The 15,244-nt window shown below is 57.1% G+C and overlaps 1 protein-coding gene and 2 long non-coding RNA genes across 4 annotated transcripts in view; all 3 read right to left on the bottom strand.

Moving 5' to 3' along the window:
• The window catches only part of FRMD5 (FERM domain containing 5), a 73,697-nt gene extending 73,261 nt beyond the window's left edge, over window positions 1-436 (bottom strand). Inside the window, exon 1 of one of the 2 annotated variants that reach the window (XM_064669362.1) lies at window positions 252-436. In XM_064669362.1, coding sequence (XP_064525432.1) covers window positions 252-353 — 102 coding nt within the window. In that variant the 5' untranslated portion in view covers window positions 354-436. The remainder of the gene's footprint in view (window positions 1-251) is intronic. The other variant, XM_064669361.1, reaches the window with a different exon arrangement.
• The window catches only part of LOC135421112 (uncharacterized), a 141,846-nt gene that overhangs the window by 82,435 nt on the left and 44,167 nt on the right, over window positions 1-15,244 (bottom strand). The gene's annotated exons all lie outside the window — the stretch shown is intronic.
• On the bottom strand, window positions 11,722-13,762 carry LOC135421104 (uncharacterized). The gene is made up of 2 exons (XR_010433865.1): window positions 13,656-13,762; window positions 11,722-12,144 (listed from the first exon to the last, which is right to left on the bottom strand). It is a non-coding gene; the product is annotated as an uncharacterized LOC135421104 (long non-coding RNA).

Genomic DNA, 15,244 nt, shown 5'->3' with positions numbered 1-15,244 from the left:
CCCCCCGCGCCGGGGGCTCCGCGGGCGGGGGGCTCAGCCCCGGGGCTCCCCGCCGCCGGCAGCCGCGGCTCCGGTCGCCTCCCGAGAGCCGGGGGGCGGCGGGAGCGGGGGGGCCGCCTTTGTTGGCGGCGCGGGGCAGCACCGGGCCGCCCCCGCCGCTCCGCTCCGCTCCTTTTGTCTGCCGGGGCCGGGCGGCAGCGCGGCGGCTGCGGGGGCAGCGCGGGCGCGGTGCCGGTGCCGCGGAGCCTGACCTGGATGGTGCAGGTGTACTCGCTGTCGTCCAGCAGCCGCACGGTGCAGTTGTACTCGCGGTCCAGGTTCCTGCTGCTGCCACTCATCCACCTGCTCAGCATCTTCCCGGGGCGCGGCGGGCGCGGGCGGCGGGCGCTGCCGGCGGAGCCTCCGCTCACATCCCGCTGCCGGGGCGGTGCGGGGCGGCGCGGGGCGGTGCGGGAGGTGCGGCGGGCGCGCCCCCCGCCCGGCTCGGCCCGGCCCTGCCCCCGCTGCGGGCGGGGCGGAGCGGAGCGCGGTGCCCGTGCCCGGTGCCCGGTGCCCGGTGCCCGGGCCGCGGCGCTCGGCGGGCGGGGAGGAGGCAGGGCCCGGGGGGCGCCCGGCGCCGGCTGCGGGGGCCAATCTCGGCGCGGCGGCGGTGACGGGCTCCGCCGCAAACCAATGCGGCACGGGCGGCGCGGCCCCGCCGCCTCCGCCGGGATCCCCGCGCGGGAGGGGTCCGGGGGCTCCGCGGGCGCGGAGGGCGGCGGGGGGGGGGGCCGCGGGCGAGGCCATGCACGGTCGGGGAGGCGGCGGGGCGGGGGGCACCGGGGCACCCGGCGCTGCGGGGCTCCGCTGAGATCTCCGCACCTCCCGCCCGCTCCCCACAGCCCGGCGACCACCGAGGGACTCCCCCACATCGGGGGGCAGCGGGGCAGGGCGGGGGGCAGCCCCCGGGTCGTGGGAGCACCCCCCAGCTTATGCACCGTGGTGACACTGAGCCTTGTGAGCGATGTCGAGCAGGTCGGACACGTGGCCGGGGGTATTGGCGCCCCAGACCCCCAGATCAGAGAGGTGAGGGGCTGCACCGGGGACTCTGTGACTCCAAGGACAGCAGGTGACCAGGCACAACCCATCAGGCCCGCAGGTCACTGCCAAAGCACCCAGCTGTGCCCAGCTCTCTTGCTGGAGCCCAACCCCATCACTAGGCTGGTACTGCCATGGAGGGGCAGCAGCTGCTGTGGCCCTGAGAGCAGAGCTGAGCACCAGCCCAAGTGCCAAGGCAGCCTCCAGGGCATGAGCTTCTCCCTTCACGTTCATTTGCTATGGAAGGAAACTTTTAAATCCCTGGTTCTCGGACAAAATGGACTCTAAGAGCCATCAGATACAGCTGGTGCTGCTCTGGGGAAGTGAAATAACTGGTGGCAGCATCAACTGTGCCCAGGGGGGATGGGAATCTGGCCAGCTCTGCTGCAGGTCTCTGCCTCTGGCCCTGCCCATTCCCTGCTTGGGTGTCACACTGTCCACAGTCACCCCCCCCCCCCCCCCCCGAGGCCCCACTGAGGAGTTCAGCGCTGCTCCCATCACCACCCCGGCTCCACACACTCTGGCAAATACCCAAATCAAGCAGGCCACAGGAAGGCCCCATGTTAAGCTGCCCCCAGTCCATCCCACCGCAGCACAGGCCCTGTTCCCACTGCAGCAGATCACCTGGCTCAGCTCCTCTTTGCCCGGACACTCACCCTCATCCCCTCCAGCTGCATTTCCAGGCTGCAGTGCTGCTCCCGTCCTCCCCCCAGGAGCACCAGGCTCCATGGAATCCAGCTGTCCAACTGCTCCCTGTACTCTCTCTGCTCCAGCCTTCCTCATTCCCTGCCTTCCCAGCCAGAAAGGTGGTTCACAAAGCTGTCTTCCTTGCCTTTCCCAAAGTGGCACAGGCTCTCTTCCCACCAGCCCTTCCAGGCCTCTCCTGGCGGCAGGGCAGCATCTTTCTCTGCACCTCTTTCCAGCTCCCCTGGGAAGAACTGCTCCAAGGCCAGTGCTCTCCAGGCTCTCATATCCCTGACCCACAGTCCCTGATGTGGGGAGCCCACACCCCGGTGTGTGGGGCTGGGATCCTTTGGGATCCTGCAGCTCAGGGGTTGTCCCATGATGGGTGATAAGAGCTGCGTGTCTCCCAGCCTGTCCCCCCCCCCCAGCCAGGCTGTCTGTCAGGCTGGACGTGTCCTGTGGAGGGACCACCAAGGAAGGCTGGCCTTGGTTATCTCAGTGTCCAAGTCCAATTAATCCAAATGTCCAAATCATGTGGGAGCACGGCCTTTCAGGCAGTGGTGCTGCAGCAGTGGGACAGGGACAGTGGGTAATACCCTGGAGGGGACATTATCCTGCAGGAAAAAACGTCAGCAAAGCCAGGGACTTGGCCTGTGTGGGATGTCTGTCTGGAGGCTGAAGCCTGCAGCTCCCGGGAGCAGGGGCTGTGCCCAGCACGTTGTCAGGGGGTGTGATGTGAGCCCGGAACAACAACGGCGCTTTTCACAGCCACGGCCCCGCTCCTGAACCATCTGGGCACTTGTACAAAGATGCTTGTATTCACCAAAGGAGCTGCTACTTTGTCATGGATCCCACTCTGCATAAATTGTTCATCTGCCTCCGAGCTCTCCTTCTGAACCAGCTGAGCTGTTACTGAAGAATGGGCTCTCGGCCTTGGCAGGTGCTGCTTTCAGTCGGAGCAGCGGCGGCAGCGCCAGCTGAGGGCTCAGGGAGGGCTCAGGGAGGGCTCTGTGAGGGCTCAGGGGGGGCTCAGGGAGGGCTCAGGGAGGGCTCATGGAGGGCTCTGTGAGGGCTCAGGGAGGGCTCAGGGAGGGCTCTGTGAGGGCTCAGGGGGGGCTCTGTGAGGGCTCGGGGGGGCTCAGGGAGGGCTCTGTGAGGGCTCAGGGAGGGCTCTGTGAGGGCTCAGGGGGGGCTCAGCGAGCAGCACGTTCAGAGCCGGCTGTGCTGGAGCCTCTCACCCGGCCCATGGCGCCGCTGCAACTTTGCTCCTCCACCGAGGGAAGGGTTTTGTTCAGGTTCTAGCTTTCTGGTTTGTTTTTTTTTTTTCCAAAGCCCCTCGCTGAGGCAGCACAGGAGCCCCTTGGCTGAGTTCATCCCCCTCCCTGCCTTCGTCCTCGGAACAGGGAACGTCGTCAAAGCCAGACAGCTCCACACTCCACACTCCAAATACCTGACAAGGTTTCCACTGAGCGTATCAAAGGCTGGCAGATGACTGTATAAAAGTACTCTCTGTTTCCCAGCTTTGATCGACAAGAATGTGCTTTTCATGAGCAATGTCTTTTTCTATCCTTTTTAATAATTAATACAGTAAATCCTACAAATTCTCCCTATTTGGATTCTCTGTCACTTGCAGTTTTGAGTTAAAAAATTCAAAATGCAGCTTTCCAAATGCAAAGTGAGTTCTTCCCTGTGTGTGTTTTCCAGCAGGTTAAATTTCACTAAGAGTGTTGCACAGGTTGCCCAGAGAAGCTGTGGCTGCCCCTGGATCCCTGAAAGTGTTCCAGGCCAGGTTGGAGCTTGGGCTTGGAGCACACTGGGCTAGTGGAAGGTGTCCCTGCCCATGGCAGGGGATGGAACAAGATGAGCTTTAAGGTCCCTTCCAACCCAAACCATCCAAGTGTTCTGGGATTCTATTATTTCAATAGAAAATGCCATGCATTGTCTGTTATCTACATAACCTATTTATTTATCATCCATCAAAATTCATCACCCACAGCTGGCTGAAGCTTTGAGAGCAGATGCAGGTGCATGGGAGGTGTGGAGAACAACACCTGGCTGTTGCCCAGGTAAAGCTGGAGCAGAGCCTGGGGGTGCAAGTGCCTGGCTCAGAGGGTCCAGCTGGACACCTCTGTTCAGCCACAGTGGGAAAGCATGGCTGTTCATCTTTAAACTGTGTTAATGCCTGTAAGCAAGAACTACTTATTGTGCCCAAATGACCAAAATCCAGCCCTCTGCTCTCCCTGGTTGCAGTGCAGCCTCCTGTGTTTGGATCCATCCGGCGTTTCCCTGGCTGTCAGCTCTGCTCTGCCTTTCCCAGGTACCTGCAGCTGGGATTCCACAAACCCCAGCTCTGCCCATCTGAGCTCTGACACAGCCCAGCACCGGCCGAGATGTCACAGTGGGGCCCGTAATTCGAGTGGTCAAGAGAGCTCTGGGCATTCCCATCCCAGATCCTCTGGATTCCTCCCTGAGCAGCTCTCCCGGCTGCCTGCGCGTGATTCACCACCTCACATCTGCTCCCAGCTCCCTGTACACTGAGAGCTGACAGGAACAAAGCCCAGATTCTCTGTTATTCCTTAATTACTTTTTAATGAAAAGGTGTGGAAAAGAGGAAAGAGGCTCACCTGGCCATTGCAACCAGCCACTGTGGGGCTGAGCCACCAGTTCGTGTTCGGGGAGCGTGGGAGCCCTTTAGCGAGTGTTTGTGCATCTTCCACCCTCAGCTGAGCACTGATGGCCATGGGAACGTTTGGACCAGCAGCCGAGTTGTCTCATGCAGCAAAATGAGGTCAATAAGTTGTAGTTGTTGGGGCTCAGACACTTCCCCCAGACACAGCTCAGCAGCAGTGGTGGGACAGCCCAGGAAAGGGACTTGCTGTGCCAACGAGAACCCCACGAGTCTCATTTCTCCCGTGATTTCTCCCAGCTCGAGGGGAAGGAGGATGTTGTGCTCCATAGGTATTTCTATGTGTGCCTTTGGCCCCTTTATTATTTCTATATATCCCAGTATTATTTCTAGCAGCAACAGCTGATGGGAAGGGGCTGCTGTGCCAGAGGTGGCTTCATGTGCCACAAGGGATGATCATCTTCCACCACAGTCCTGGAGGGTTTGTCATGCCAAGCTGAAGAGAAAAGAAGGAGGCAAAGGTGAAGAAAGTAGGAGACAGAGAGAGAAAGAGAAGAAAAGGGAGGAGAAGAGGGTGGTGAGGATGAAAGTTAACTGTAAGAGGACCAGGAGTGAAAGGAGGGGCTGGAATGATGTCAGCAACCCCCCCACGTGTACCCACAGGGGAACAGGCTGGAGCATCCCGCTCCCTGACTCCCAGGCATGTGGAATTTTAACCATAATTTGCAATTATAACCAGAGGATAAAATTTCAGCTTATTAAGAGGAGGTGGGAACCTGCAGGGCGATGCACATTAATTACTGCTGACATCCAGGGACAGGCTCATTAGACAGAGGTCTCCTCCAGTTCCAGCACACAGCTCCTGGCTCGAGGCAGATATTTCAGAGAGTAATTATAGAGCCTGTGCTGCTGGGCAGGTCAGAGGAGCTGGGCCACATCCACCTCATCACCCCTCCTTCGGCTGCAGGGCTGAGAGAGGCTCTTGGGATGGGCAAGGGCTGGGAAGAGCCCAGCAAGGAGCAGGGGCAAAGCTCAGGCCTGGAGGGCCAGGACACAGGGAGTGGCTTCCCACTGCCAGAGGACAGGGTTAGATGGGGTATTGGGAAGAGATCCTTCCTCTTAAGGATGGTGAGGCCCTGGCACAGGTTGCCCAGAGAAGCTGTGGCTGCCCCTGGATCCCTGGAAGTGTCCAAGGCCAGGTTGGATGGGGCTGGGAGCAACCTGGGATAGGGGAAGGTGTCCCTGCCCATGGCAGGGAGTGGAACTGGATAGGCTTTGAGGTTCCTTCCAACCCAAACCATTCCAGTATTTTATGATTCCTTTATTGCACCAAATAACTTTAAAGTAACTGACTGTTTTTACTTTGAAATGCTGCAGAGACACTTAACTCTGCCTGGGCAACTGTTGAAGTCAGTGATTCCCAGCAAACCCTCGCTCCAAGCCCTCTCCCTGCTCGCAGAGCTGATCAGAAGTGTGTCAGGAAAAGCTTTGCTCTGTGTGCTTGCACAGAGATTCCAGGCTGGAAGCTCAGCCTGTGCCTGGCTGGCTGGGACATGCAGGGTCTCCTCCTCTCCCCGAGTCACTTGTTTGGCAGAGGAACATCCCCAGTCCCTGAAAGTGCAAATACAGCTCCCAGCCTCCTTGCAGAGGTAACACTGGAAAACACTCTTGGCAGTTTTGTGCCAGCAAGATGCACTCTGGTTTATATTTAGGGAATGCAAACACGGAATAGTTCTGAATCCAGCCCAGAAATCCATTTAAAACATTCCTATACCTCTATTTACAGACTGTTTCTGTAAATGTTGTAACGGGCAGACAGGAGGGGATCTCTGTGCATCTCTGTCTCTACTTCTGGGAACTCTGCTGTGAACTGAGGGAGTCATACAAACACATTACTGGGGTCGTGTGTCCCCCCAACAGAGCCAGTGAAGCTTTGCCATGACCCACCACTGTGCACCACAACCAGCACTTGTGTTTCTGTTACCATTCTTGTGATATTTAGTGGTATTTTCCTGAAAGTCCCATTTCTTCTCCATCACTGAGAAGTAATCACAGACTCAGTCAAAAAAAATAATCCATCCCTCCTGATTGCCACAGAAGGCTGGGAAATGTGAGAGGCAGATGGCCCAGAGGGAGCTCAGTGGGGGTCACAGATACAACAGCAGGAGAAGCAGTCCTGGGGGTTTCACTCTCCATCCCAGGGTTTGCACCCCTGGCTCCTGATTTTCAGGCATGAGAGCTTGGATTTGTTGATGCTGCCCCTAATGTGTGTGCAAGAATCTCACTGTAAGCAAATACCTAATTTTCAAGGATGCCTGAGGGAGTTGGGCACATAATCCTACAAGACTTGGGGTCCCCAGTTCTGCTTGGCTCTGCTGAAGCCCCACCCTTTTAGTGCCCCTGGGAGCCCTCACGTGTGTAGAGTTCCCATCCTGCTGCCTCCCTGGGACTGGGCTCCCTGGGCATCAGCAGGCACTGGGGGCAGCAGAAAAGCCCTCCCAGCTAAAGCCAGAGCAAAACAAGTGGGAGGGTGATGGGAGCCCCCAGGCTCTGCAGGAGGACGGGTGGCATGTCAGGCAGGAGGAGGTGGCAGGCAGCAAGTGACAGTGGCTGCCAGGGGGAGTATGTGGGGACTGTCCTACTGCAGGGCTGGAGTCCAGGGGAGCAGGAGAGGCTGAGCACACATTCCAGGTCCTGCTGGACAGGATGTGATGGTGGGATGTCAGCCAGTGAGGATGGCACTGGGAGATGGGATGGGGGTCAGGTGTGACCCTTCTCTAGTGACAGGACCAGAGGACATGGCTTCAAGCTGTGCCACCGCACGGTCCTGACAGGTGCTGTGCCAAGGACAGCTCCATCCCACCAACCTGCAGGAGAATCACACACTCAATCCGTATTTTGCCAAAGGAAAGACTCACACTGCACAAATCCAAGGGATGCTAAAGCAGCCTTTGCCCAGGAAAGAGGAGGGGAAGCCCATCACCCTCAGACATCTCCTGAACCTCCAGTGTTCAGGCAGTGTGCAAGGAAAATGCATTTGCCTGGTGAGGGTTTCAGGCAATGGGCATTGCTGTCCTTAACTTGCTTTAATTTTTCTCTTAAATATGTTTAAAATTACTTCCTTCAAAATGCTTCTAGTAGAATCCTCTTGTCTGGAGAAAATGGACTCCTGGGGTGCTGCTACAGCTGCAGCTTCAAGTGCCTGGGTTGGATATTTACTGCTGTATTATCCTCATTCTGTATCCAGGCTTTTGGGCAATTGCAGCCATGAGAGACCAGCAAAGACAATAATTTGGGCATTTGCAGACACGTCATGAGGCTGCCAGCAGGGAGTGGATAATCCCTGGCATTTGGGAGGGATGAGCAGTCACTGCACATTTTGGGTGGGAAGAGGCAAGTGATGTGTGAGAGCTGTGCAAGGAACACCTGGAAGGGCAGTGGAGGCCCTGGGACACTCCTGTGCCCTTGGATGTCATCCCCTGGATGACTCAGACCCATCTGAGCATTTCAAGGCCGGGATAACAAACCCGGGGCTTGGCACGTTGGGAGCACAGGCTGAGGGTGGGGTGATGAGCCCACCCAGCCCTGCCAGCACCTGGATCCTTGTCACTCTGCCCTTTTGGGCAGTTCAGTGACATTCATAGAATCATGGAATCACAGAGTCCTGGAATGGGCTGGGAGGAACCTCAAAGCCCATCCATTCCCACCCCCTGCCATGGGCAGGGACACCTTCCCCTATCCCAGGTTGCTCCAAGCCCCATCCAACCTGGCCTTGGACACTTCCAGGGATCCAGGGGCAGCCACAGCTTCTCTGGGCAACCTGTGCCAGGGCCTCCCCACCCTCCCAGGGAAGGATTGCTTCCCAGTATCCCTTCTAACCCTCCCTCTGGCACTCTGTTGTGCAGATGTGCCCTACCATGGGGCTGTGAGGACGAGGTCCCCTCAAGGTCCCAGTGAGGTGGCACTGGCAGCTGGCAGGGCTGTGCCGTGCTCCTGGCACAGCCTCACCAGGCACAGCAGCACCAGGCACAGCCTGGCCTGGGCAGGGGCTCACCAGGGACTGGGGATAAGTTTTTTCTAATCAGCAAATTGTCAGCAAATGCAAGATCACTGCTGATAAAACATATGGATGATTAAGAGCCTGGCAGGAGAGTCACTAACAAGGAAGAGCAGCTGAGGCAAACAGTGCTCCAAAATGCTCCACTCATCCACACAGAGGGTGTTGGAATATGGCTGGGAATAAAACTGGAAATGTGAGGGCAAGACCCTGGCTGTGCCCAGGCACTGGGCCATGGTGAGGATGCTGGAGATTGCTCCTGGAAAGCCCTGGGAGTGCATGGGGGAAAAAAATGTACCAGGAGCATCCAGGATGCTTCCTGGCAGACAAAGCCACCAGCCAGAGGAGCAGGGCAGTGAATTTGTCCATGGAAAATTCAATTACCCAGTGTTTAGACCAACACTGGAGATCTACATTCAGGTTTGGTGTTTGAGTGCTTAACAGAGATGTGCAGAGAGCACAGAGAGAACGAGTGAAATCCCTGAGAGGCTGCAAAAACACCCCGTGAGCTCCATCTGCTTAACTTACATGGGATCCAGAGAACTGCCTTTATTACAGTGTAAAAATATCTTTATTGTAAGGCAAGTACCTGATGGTTTAAGGTGCTTTTATTGCACACAGAAAGGCAGAGCTGGTGCTGATGGCTGGGAGTCAAAGCAGAGAAGCTGAGAGGAGAGAGGAAGCACTCAGGGCTCTCAAGGCCAGGCCACTCCTGGGAGCTGGGCTTGGTGACACTCCTACCCCCCCAAGCCCCATTCCTGCAAAATCTGTCTCACTGGAGCTCAGATTCCTGCCCACAGAGGAGCCTCCTCTGCTAATTCTCCCTGGCCCTGAACCCGCAGCTGCTTTGGGCCCTGGAAACAGATTTCTGAACGTGGTTCTTCAAAAAGCAGAGAGGGAAGATGAAAGGGAGAGGACTTAAAAACGAGATAAAGGCTTGGAAAGCAAACATCAATTAACCTCCCTGCTCTGAAAGCCTGTTCTGCCAGAGCTCAGCACATCACTCAGGGAGGGAGCAGCACCTGCCCCACTGGGCACAGCCCTGCTGGGATGGGCTGGATGGGCACAGGGATGGCACAGCCCTGCTGGGATGGGCTGGATGGGCACAGGGATGGCACAGCCCTGCTGGGATGGGCTGGATGGGCACAGGGATGGCACAGCCCTGCTGGGATGGGCTGGATGGACACAGGGATGGCACAGCCCTGTTGGGATGGGCTGGATGGGCACAGGGATGGCACAGCCCTGCTGGGATGGGCTGGATGGGCACAGGGATGGCACAGCCCTGCTGGGATGGGCTGGATGGGCACAGGGATGGCACAGCCCTGTTGGGATGGGCTGGATGGACACAGGGATGGCACAGCCCTGCTGGGATGGGCTGGATGGACACAGGGATGGCACAGCCCTGCTGGCTCTGCTGCCACCATGGGCACTGCCACGTGCATCCTGGGGAGGGATGTCCCCCCCATACCCACAGTGCCACTGGGAACAGGACAGAGTGGTCCATGTCCCAGCTCCATGGAGCTGAGGAGGAGGAGGAGGAGGGGGGAGCCTTTTCACCAGTGCCTGCTTGGCACAAGCACCTGAATGGACCTAGGTAAAGCACAGGGAGCTGAGAGCTCAGGTGAGACAGACAGCAGGAGGTAAAGGTTCCCTGCACAAGCAGTGAGCAAGGGCAGCTGGCAGGGTGTGGGCACAGGGTCTGGGCACAGGGTCTGGGCACAGGCTGGGGCACGAAGGCAGCTGGAACAGTGGGATATGAGGGCATTTCTGGTGGGACCCCGAGCCCAGGGTCACTTCCCAGGCTGTCCTCAGCCTGTCCCAGCTCCCACCATCCCTGACCTGACTCCAGGCACAGACAGACCTGTGGCCAGATTCCCTGTGCACCCTCCCAGCCCAAGACATTAGCAATACATGGAAGAGCTGTCAGCATCCTTCAGGAGTGGGAATACTCATAAATATGGAGTGGAACTGAGCTCAGTCAATAGCAGAGAGCAGCTCCTGGCAGAGCCATTGCCATGGTACCTGTCAGCAGCTCCACATTGTTTCACATGTCCCACTGCTCTGAAAGGAGCTTTTTTAAGCAGCAGCACTTGAAAACTGAGCAGTGAAGGAAAGCGCCGTGGCACCCGTAAAGCAGCGAGCTGGGTGTGTTTGGTGACCTACATTAACTCCAGGGGTTCAGAACACCCCGGCAGCACTGACCCCTGAGCCACACAGAGCCTGTTGCTGATGTTCTATCCCATCACCAGTTATTTCAGTAGCAAACAGATCCCCCCTAACTTGGAGATTTGTGGCAAAATCACTCTAAGAGTGTGAGTTTCACCATCAGAAGGGGATTTCACCACAGTGCTTACGTAGCCACCATGCTCCCTCTGTACTGGGAGATCCCATACTCTCCCATGAGGTCACTGGGTACTTTGAAGAATCACAGAATTATTAAGTTTCTGAGGTCTGACAACCCTTTCTGTGAAGAAATTCTTCCTGATGTCCAACCTGAACCTGCCCTGGCACAGCCTGAGGTCACTTCCCCTTGTCCTGTCACCTGTTGCCTGGGAGAAGAGCCCGACCCCCACCTTGCTTTCAGAGAATTAGAATAACCAGAATAACTGTAGTAAGAGATTGCAGTCAGGCCCACCGGACTTTTCCATCAGCTTCTGGCCCCCTCTCCCAGTCACACCGTGGCTGCAGCTGCCCCTGGGAGCCCAGAGCCCCTGGGATCAGCCCCACCCGGGGCACTCAGAGGGGCAGGAGCCAGGAAAGGACTGGGGTGTCCCATCCATCCCTCCCTGCTGGGCAGGAGCCAGGAATGGCTGGCACACACTGCCAGAGCGACCACAGCCCCTCCAGTCCCAGCAGCTTTCAGTGCAATGGCGTGCCAAGGGAAAAGGCAGCGTTCCCATGGGAACAGAAAGTGCTGACATTTCCAAACCAAAAAAAGAAAGAAGCAGCAAAGTACGTGCTCAGCAGGACGCCGTGGCCGTGGGGGATCTGTATTGCCTTTCCCCTCTCCGGGGCTCAAAGGTAAGATGCTTCTAAACCTCCTCACATCAGAGCCCTGGCTCAGCTCAGAGCCACGAGGCAAAGTTCTCTTTACCTGCTCTGGGTGTTCTAATTCAGGCCAATTGCCTGCAAGATGAATTCTTATGCAGGGATGTATTGTGCAGCTTTACCTGAAACCACATGAAAGGAGACGGAGCATCCACGTGAAATCCTGCTGGGGCATTTATCTCCCTCATGCAAAATGATTGAGATAAATAAGGCAAATTAAACTGCCATATCGTTGTAGCTAAATTACTTGTAATGGCAACATGAGATGTGCTGGCTGTGTGGTAATTACGTGTCCTGGAGTTCAGAAGGAAAGGTCTTTAGCTCAGAGAGATGTTTCTCCCTCTGTCAGATCGAAGTGACGTTAGCGCTGGATGGACTCGGTGACGTTGGACACCCATTTCTCCAGCACACAGACACAGAGCTGCCCCAGCTGCAGCTGGTCCCTGACAGGCTGGAAGAGCTGCTGCATCCCAGCCCTTCTCCACAGCACAGCTTTGCCATTTAAAAACTGGTTTTTGCAGAACCAAGAGGAGACGCTGATGGAGATATTGGTTGTTCACTTACTCCAGTCCATCCCACAGCACGGAGTTTGGGAGGGCAGGGAGGATGCTTCTAGCCCAGGAGAGGGGGTTGTGAGTGCCTGGAAAGCAGCCTGAGGAAGGGAAGAGAAACAAAAAGGCTTTAGCAAATGTTTCTGACAGAGTGAACAAAACCAGCAAATGATTAATGTCATCATTTAAGAATATCAGAAAGTGCCAATTTTTGTGATCAGGGAGTGATTTGGGAGGGAAGGTTGTGCTACCAGCTGGAAGGGAGACCTGCAGGACCCAAAGGATCCACAATGAACTGCCACTTTTCCCATTTGAAAATCTGAATATTGTAAAAAGCCACATCTAATTCCCCAGGGACCAGAAGGGGATCTCCCAGGAAAAGGCAAAGAAAATTTGACTGAAGTGTCCAATTTTTTTGAAGATAGAAAGTCAAGAGCATCCTGGAGCTCATATGGATAAAAGAATGGATGAAATTATGCATTTTCTGGAAAATAAAGCCCCACACTCTACAAGGAAGCTGCAGCTGCTGCCCCCAGAGCACAAGGGCTGGTGCATTGGAACAGATGCAGTGTGGTCCAGGTCCCCTGTGCCCAACCCAGTAAGCCTGGGGACATCTCCTGCAGGGTGGTCCCCAGGCCAGATCAGTCCTGTGGGCACCCACGGGCTCTCCATCTCCTCCTGACCCCCAGAGCCAAGTGCTGGAGCCGAGGGGATCATCCTTCCATCCCCTGCAGCCCCTCCAGGACAGGATCCAGCTGCTGGGAAGGAGGGATTCTGGTGCTCAGCAAAGCTTTCCTGGAGCACAGGTGTCCAGAGTCCCACCCCCCATCCCAAACACCAAACCCTGGGACAAGCTCCTTCCCAGTGTTTCCAGCTCTCCTGTGGCTGTCAGGGAGCAGCTTCCAAGGGAAGCCCTGATGAATCACACACAGACCATTTCCCCGAGCCCACTGAGACAGGCACTTACTCCTCCTAAACTTTTATTAAGAGGAAATCATGAATTTTTAAAGGAAGCCTGGATTTCTCTCCTGGTGGAACAGGTTTCTGTAATGACAGGGAGAGTGCCACAGGCTGTCCAGCTCTGCTCCAGCAGGAGAGAGCCCTGCTGGGAAGTCTGATGTGGAAATGCAAGTCCCTCATCCCACTGCCAGAGGAGATGCTCCGGTGGGATGCAGGAGGGAGGGGGCAGCTCTCCTCACCCCTCTCCCTTGCACACAGAGTGGAGCCAGGGACCCCTCTGTGTCCCCCACCTTTTCACATTTTCCCAGCCCATGGCATCCTCCCTCTAACCTGGCCCTGGAGCCGCCTGTTCTCACAAATCCACCGGTTAAAATCTCCCAGGTATAAATGTGCCTGGAGGAGGATCTATGTGGGAGCAGAGGGAGGGTGAGGAGCAGAGCCTGGCTCAGCCCTCCCAGTGCTCCTCCTGGTCCCCAGCAAAACCCTGGTCCTGGGAGGCCAGTGAAAGTTCACCACTTATTTCTGTGGGGTCAGAATTTCATCTCCAGAGCCCAACAGACTCCAGCTGGAGCACACACACACACACACACACACACAATTACAAGTCTGTTTCTCTGATGCTGCACATAAAAACATAAATATTTTTACGTACTTGTTCTCACAAGACATTCATGAATATTGGCAGCCTTTCCCTGTGCTCTTTCTTGCACCTGTGCTGGGTTTGAGGCTGCCCCATCACCACAACGCCTTTTTGGAAGGCAGAACCACTGTAGTGAATAAGCGGATGTGGAGGGAGTGGTTTCCCAAGCAACAGTATCCAGGTGAGAGCGGGGCCCTTCCTCCTCCTCCTCCTCCTCGTGGAGGGGCTCTGGGCAGCCAGGACCCTCTCCAGCACCGGCTCTGAAGTGGGAGATGATGGGGGGGACAACTTACTCATCCACGGTGTACTGGAAAAGGCTCAGCAGCCTCTGGGTGGCACCTGGGCCGTGCTGCTGCCGGGCAGGAGAGCGCAGCTCTGACCCGAGCAGGGCCAGTGGGATCCCCGAGCACTGCCGGGCTCAGGGGGGCCGCGCAGCTCCGGCTGCTGCAGAGCTGGTTGCTAAAGCAGCTCGTGCCTTGCTCCCACCCGCGCTGCCTTCCCGGCTCCGTCTGACTTCGTGACTGCTGAATGACAGCCGCAGGTTTAGCGATGCCGTGCAAAGCTGCTCCTAAAAAAAGCACTGGAGGAGGGCGGGAGCACAGCCTGCCCCCCGTGTCCCCGCGGGCTCAGGGCCCTCGGTGGGTGCTCCCGAGAGCAGCCGGCCGGGGGGCTGCAGACCCCCAGACAGACCCCCAGACAGACCCACACAGCCACCCTAAAGAGCACCTGCAGCGTGGCAGCCTCTCCCCCCGCAGGGCCCCGCAGGAGCACCCACAGGACACCTGGATCATTGCAGCGTTTGCGTGGATGCAGTTCCCAGCGAGGCACGGTGAGTCATGGAATGGGCAGCGTCCCTGCCTGGAGGCACTGACTCATCCCGGGGCACCAGCACCCCTGGCCTCCTCGGAGAGAGCTGACCCGTGTCTCACGGGGAGGGAGCAAACAGGACAGCAAATGCTGCACTTGTGGTACTTCAGGGAGTTCAGCAGCAGAAGGAGTGGTGGTAAAGCCCCTCGTGCCCATTTTGAGTCCATTGCTGGCAGCACTCTGATGGAACACAGGGTAAGGAGCTCCAGAACTGCTCTGTTCATTTTGGGATAACACAGCCATGCAGGGGGCTCCTGCAGAACCACCAGTGGCACAGGCTGGCACAGGCTGCACCCAGCAGTGCCCTCCCTCCTCCACCCTCACCACTGACCACCCCCTGCAGCACAGCAGCTTGTGGCTGCCCTCGGGAAGAACTAGTGACAGTCCTGACACCCAGACACTTGCAGGTGAGGGAGTTCCCATCCCACCCCTCCGTGTTTCAGAGACAGGAGGACGTGGAACCTCCTGCAGGTCCTGCCAGGGTGCTGCTCAGGGCTCGCTGTGGGGCAGGCAGGTGCCTGGAGCACCCCATCTCCAGCGTGGCCAAGGGAAGTGGTTGCCATGCTTTTGCTGGCTGTGTTGATTGTGCTGGAGGAGACTGGATGAGTTCTTTTGTCTTCATCGTTTGGACTCCACTATAGGCTGAACAGGGGCTCCTGCCCTGCAGACTGTTCCTGGAGGGAGAGTCTCTTGGCTGCTTCCCCACCACTCTTGTTAAACTACAAGTCTTATTT

This window comes from Pseudopipra pipra, chromosome 12 (assembly GCF_036250125.1).
Source record: "Pseudopipra pipra isolate bDixPip1 chromosome 12, bDixPip1.hap1, whole genome shotgun sequence".
Taxonomy (NCBI): Eukaryota; Metazoa; Chordata; class Aves; order Passeriformes; family Pipridae; genus Pseudopipra; species Pseudopipra pipra.
This window is presented reverse-complemented; position numbering and strand designations above follow the sequence as displayed.